This window comes from Falco biarmicus, chromosome 14 (genome assembly GCF_023638135.1).
Source record: "Falco biarmicus isolate bFalBia1 chromosome 14, bFalBia1.pri, whole genome shotgun sequence".
Classification (NCBI taxonomy): domain Eukaryota; kingdom Metazoa; phylum Chordata; class Aves; order Falconiformes; family Falconidae; genus Falco; species Falco biarmicus.
In genome coordinates this window covers 10,971,678-10,976,842 of record NC_079301.1, presented here as the reverse complement: position 1 = coordinate 10,976,842, position 5,165 = coordinate 10,971,678, and the positions used below count along the sequence as shown (strand labels likewise).

At 58.2% G+C, this 5,165-nt stretch overlaps 1 protein-coding gene across 1 annotated transcript; it reads left to right on the top strand.

The window, feature by feature from the left end:
* Positions 1–261: 261 nt before the first annotated feature.
* On the top strand, positions 262–4,977 carry SNX12 (sorting nexin 12). The gene is made up of 4 exons (XM_056359548.1): positions 262–486; positions 2,285–2,380; positions 2,597–2,721; positions 3,178–4,977. The coding sequence occupies exons 1-4, from the start codon at positions 322–324 to the stop codon at positions 3,278–3,280; spliced, it is 489 nt and encodes a 162-aa protein (XP_056215523.1). The 5' UTR covers positions 262–321; the 3' UTR covers positions 3,281–4,977.
* Positions 4,978–5,165: the final 188 nt, after the last annotated feature.

Sequence of the window (5,165 nt, the reverse complement as noted above, 5' to 3'; positions counted from 1 at the left end):
ACTCGGGCTGCGCGCCGCCCCGCGGGTGCCCGGCTGGCGCGGCCCAGGTGACGCGGGGCAGCGTCGACAGGGAGCCCGGCGTGCAGGTTCCGGGGCTGCGCCGTGGCGTGCCCCACGCCCTGAATACCCGCTCCGCTTATTCAGGCAGCGGCCGGGCGGCGGCGCTGGCGGGCGCGGGCGGGGCAGCTGCTTAGCGGCCCCGAACCCTGGATACCCGCCGGATTATGCAGGCGGCAGGCGAGCGCCGTCGCGTCGTGCGCGGGGCGGGGCGGGCTGCGGCAGCGGGCGGGCCGGGCCGGGCGGGGCGGTGGCGGCACCATCATGTCGGAGGCGGCGGTGGCGGACACCCGGCGCCTGAACGCCAAGCCGCAGGACCTGACGGACGCGTACGGGCCGCCCAGCAACTTCCTCGAGATCGACATCTTCAACCCGCAGACCGTGGGCATGGGCCGCGCCAGATACACCAGCTACGAGCTCCGGATGCGGGTGCGGCCCCCGTGGGGCCTGCGGGGCCCGGGGCGGGCGGGGCGGGGCAGGCCGCGGGGCCCCGTGTGGGTCCGGTCGGGGCTGGGCTGCCCGGTGGCCGCGTGTACGGCCCGGGGAGGGGCAGCGGCGCTTGGTGCGCGGTGCCGGGGTGGCTGGGGGAGGGCGGCCGAGGGAGGGGCGGGTGGTCTCGTCGCCGTGGCTGAGCGTGGCCTGCGCGGCCGGGACAAGGAGCTGCGGTGAATGTGTAGGGAGCCCGGCCAGGGAGGCCCCGCGCTGCCCGGGCACAGCTCCTGGGGCTCGAGGTAGCCAGGCAGGGGCTGTTTTCGTCTGCGATGGTGGGGAACGGAGGGCGTGAGCCCCGGCGTTGGAAACCGGGCAGGGCTGGGCTGGGGCTGGCAGCTTGCCCGTGGCTTTCCAGCTGGCCAGGGCTCAAGGTCAGAGTGCTCGCAGGTGGGGGGGGTTGCCGGGACCCTTCGGCATCCAGCGAGAGCTGGTATGCGCAAGGACGAGAAAGGTGCTGCCTCAGCAGGCTCCTGCTCCTGTCCCCTCGCTAGAGCTCCAGGCCTGGCACTTGGGCACTGTTGGGTGGTTGCTGAGCAGGGCATGGCTGCATGCAGCTCCTTATCTGGAGCAGGGGAGGAAAGCTAGCCAGCAGTATCTTGGGACCTGATCACAGTGCAGTCTAGCTACTCCTCCTGAGTCAGCTTGATCGCTGTGATCTGGGAGTGCACGTAGCAGGCTGAACACTTCTTGCAAGGTTCTCTTCACTGGGCCTTAACCAAGCCAAATGGGGGACCTCTTCATAGCTCTGTGTCTGATAGCTGAAGGCAGTAAAACTATGCTTCCCCTGAACCAAGCAACCTTTAGCATATGTGCTAGCATTGACGTCTGTTCATAGCATGATTTAGCTGTTAAGTCTCCACTGCATTTCAGAAGAATTGGGTGTTAGTTTTTTTCTATTCTGATGCTCGGTTTCCATCAGCCTGCCAAAGAGTGCCTGGCAGGTGGCAATGAGAACCTCTTAGTCCCACTGAAACTAGATCTTGCAAGTTTATTTTGCAGATCTCATAAGAATATAGTTAAAACATGTTGCAGCGATACTTGTGTTCATCTGGGTGCTGCTTGTCAGAAGGTTTTGCTACCTCAATTCCTTCAATGTTTCAGGCTGCATGGATAGGGTAAAGGTGACGTTACTGTAGCTGTGAGTCTTTAGTGGCAGGGGTGGAGGTTGGGGAATTGCTGCACATTCCTCCGGTGGCACAAGCCAGATATGAAAAAGCTGCTCACCTGTTAGGGTACATGATATGTTCTGAGAGAATATTGTAGCACAAGGTCTGGCCTTGAACAGTTGCTGGGACAACATTTCCTCCCTTAGTTCTTCCTTGGAAACACTGGTGTCGTGTTGGAGGTTCTTTTGCTTTGCAGGCTACTATGAAGCTATCTTGTAGATCCCTTCCAAATGGAGTGAACTTTGGGGGGGGGGGGGGGGGGGGGATCAGCCTTCTCTGTATTGTGAGCCCTTGTTCCAGCACATGCCCCTGGGAGGGGGTGTGTTCCTGAAATAGTCACTTGAGGAGGAGGGAATGGCTGGCTCAGAGTAGCCTGGCAAGTGCTTGCTTGATTCTGAAGGGCTTCAGTACTTGTGCTCTGTCCTGAATAAAGAAACTGGGTGTTCTCATGATGCCTCCTTCTCAGGGGGCTTGGTTTTCTAAACACAGCTTCAGGTTTCAGCTACATGTTGAAATACTATCTGGCTTCCAAAGCAACCTGCAAATTAACTACTTCTCCTTCATTACAGACAAACCTCCCAATCTTCAAACTGAAGGAATCTTGCGTGAGGAGACGATACAGTGACTTTGAATGGCTGAAGAATGAGCTGGAACGAGACAGCAAGGTGAGGCCTGGCTCTACCTGCATATTCCTGAAACCAGGACATGTGGGAATAGTTGTAGCGATAATCTTGAGCTGTCCGTAAGAGAGGCTGTGGTGGTGGGCAGCTGTTGGGGCTTGATCTCTATCCACATAACAGGGTTGGAGACGAGTGTCAAATGGCCAAGGGTATCTGCTTGCAGTTGGCCATTCTGCTGACAGGGCAATTCTCTGCTTTCAGATTGTAGTGCCACCGCTGCCTGGAAAAGCTTTGAAACGACAGCTTCCTTTCCGAGGAGATGAAGGCATCTTTGAGGAGTCCTTCATAGAGGAGCGGAGACAGGGACTAGAACAGTTTATTAACAAGTAAGTTTGGTGTCCTATGTGCTGCCTTTCTGGCTGCTGCCAGTAGAAGAGGGCTGTGGGAAGGAGTCTTGATCTGCTGCACAGAGGTGCCTTGCTAAAGGATGGTGCCTGCAGCCAGGTAATGACGCCGTGGTTCTTGAAGCAAGTCCTGCCTTGAGTGTGGGTTGTGTTCAGCCCTCTCTTCTGAGAGTGAATCAAATACTGGCAGAATAGCTGTGCTGCAGAGACCCACTGACAGGGTAGCGTTGGTTGCAGGAGGGAGCGCCCTGTGCTCAAGCACCTCTTGCTGGCCCTGTTGCACGCTGATCTCATCACCTTGGCCTGAGCCCAGCGCAGGTGTACTTGGAACTGGCTGCCTGTTAGTGAGGAGAGGTCTGCCTTACTGCCTATGGAGAGTGCAGGTGTGGGGGTCTCGGTGGTGGCTGTGCTAACCTCTGCATCTGATTTTTCTTCCAGAATTGCTGGACACCCGCTGGCACAGAACGAGCGCTGCTTACATATGTTCCTGCAAGAGGAGACTATTGATAGGAATTACGTCCCAGGGAAAGTGCGTCAGTAGGAGCACCTGGCACTGTCTTCCTCCATTCCACCCTCCCTCCTGCAAAAATGACATTTATTTTTACACTAAATCTGTCTTCTCTGAACCAGCTTTTCCTCTCTTGAACCTCCCAGTTTGTTCAGTATTTTCCTCTTTTGTAACTGGCAGCAGCTTGTTCTACTGGGCTGTGGTCTTGGCCTAAAGGTATGAAGATTTATGCAAGTGAGCTTGTTGTCCTGCACCTAGGGGCACGTGTGAATAGGTGTGGAGCGGGAACTTGCTTATGGCGTTATGGTGTAGGAGCTGCCTCTCTCCCTGTACAGGAAGGTATGAGATGACCTTCACTCCCCTGTCCGTGCAGCCCCAAGCATCTCTGCACGAGACTCTGAAGAATAGCAGTTGTCATGTTGGTCAGTGATCGCATCGGGTATTAGCGTTTTAGTAAGGTTTATCCAAAACAGTGAGTAGGTGCCTGGGTGTGTTGGTTTCTCGTCCACCCCATTCACCCTGCATGAAACCCTCATTCTTCACTGTCTGGAAGTGCTGAGACCCAAGACCTACTCTACCCCTGCTCTCAGCCTCCTGCATTACAGACCCGTTTGGTGTATTCGTGTTAATCCCCCTCCTTTCTAATGTGCTGCTGGCAGCTTGAGGGGTTTCCATGACGTGTGCTCTCATGATGCTCTGTGTGGGCAGTTTGGAGAGTGGAAGCTGGGGTGGCCTAGGTTATAGCAGCGTGTGCTGTGATGCCTTGGTCTGGGGTTTAAAAAATGCCACAGCTTGCTCTGCCATGGGCTGCTGTGGTGGTGTTTCCAGCAGCGCCCTGCTCAGCTAAGTTGCGGTGACCTTATCCTGTGCCCCAGCTGCAGAGGGGAGGACGTGGGTCTGGCTGAGGAGGAGCAGGAGAGGGCTAGTGGGGGCTGTTGTGACATGTGGCCGTGATGGCTGCCACAGGAGGGGCCTGGGGTGGGGTCACCTCTCCAGAAAGGGACGGCAGAGAATGGCTGGTCAGGCCTGGGTTAGACATTTGCTTACGAAGCAGGAGAAGTAACAGTGGCTTTTTGTGTGTTCTCCCCTGTTCTGCAGTGAGCTAGGCAGTTATTTTTGTGGACGTGAGGACGCAAGACTGGTCAGGAAAGCATTCAGAGCTTGAGGAGGGCTGCTAGGCTGTGATTTGCTGCAGCAGAACTGTCTGTTGGAGGCTCCTCCAGCTGCCACAGCTGTGACAAGCAAGGTTGGGTCTCAGCTCCAGGGCTCCTTTGGTCGAGGCCGGCTGGTTTATAAGTGCTTGGTCACTTTGTGGTGGCATGGTTGAGCCTTTCCTGGAGCATAGGCCTACAGTGGCTGCCCTCCTGTTCCTGCCAAGCGTGTCCCCCAAGGTCTCCTTGAAGTCTCCTGGGTGTTTGGTGAGGAACTGGTGCTGCTGGGTGAGAGGTGGCTCTCGGGGAAGAGGGGAAGTTGCTGAAACCGGGAGGGAACTGCTCCGGGGACCGGCTCGGCTCGGGAAGGGCCGTGGGGCAGCGTGGGGGTTGGTGCCGGTGGAGGCGGCCGTGCCCGCAGCAGGGCTCAGCCCGCATCCCCCCACCGCTGCCGGCCCCTGCTTGGGGTGGCCCCTTCCTCCTGCTTGTTCTGCCGTGGGGCTGCCATCCACCCAGCTGTCTCCACCCTGTCCAGTGTAACGTCCCGGTTCCGTTCGCATTAAACCACTGTGAAGCCAAGTCTCTGCCTCGTCCTGGGGGGGCTACCGGGGAGGGGAAGGCACCGGGAGGGGGCGTGGTCTGGCGGGCGCTGCGCGGCGGCGGCAGGTGCCCTCCCCGTCGGCAGGCGGCGCTGCGCGACGGCGGGAAGGGCCTCAGCCGGCGGCGGCGGGAGGTGTGTGGATGGCCCTCCTCGTCAGCAGGGGGCG

Coding starts and splice junctions, on each gene's coding strand:
- SNX12 (XM_056359548.1), top strand. CDS start 322: ATGTCGGAGGCGGCGGTGGCGGACACCCGGCGCCTGAACGCCAAGCCG. Junction 487..2,284: donor GCTACGAGCTCCGGATGCGG/GTGCGGCCCCCG, acceptor CCTTCATTACAG/ACAAACCTCCCAATCTTCAA. Junction 2,381..2,596: donor AGCTGGAACGAGACAGCAAG/GTGAGGCCTGGC, acceptor CTCTGCTTTCAG/ATTGTAGTGCCACCGCTGCC.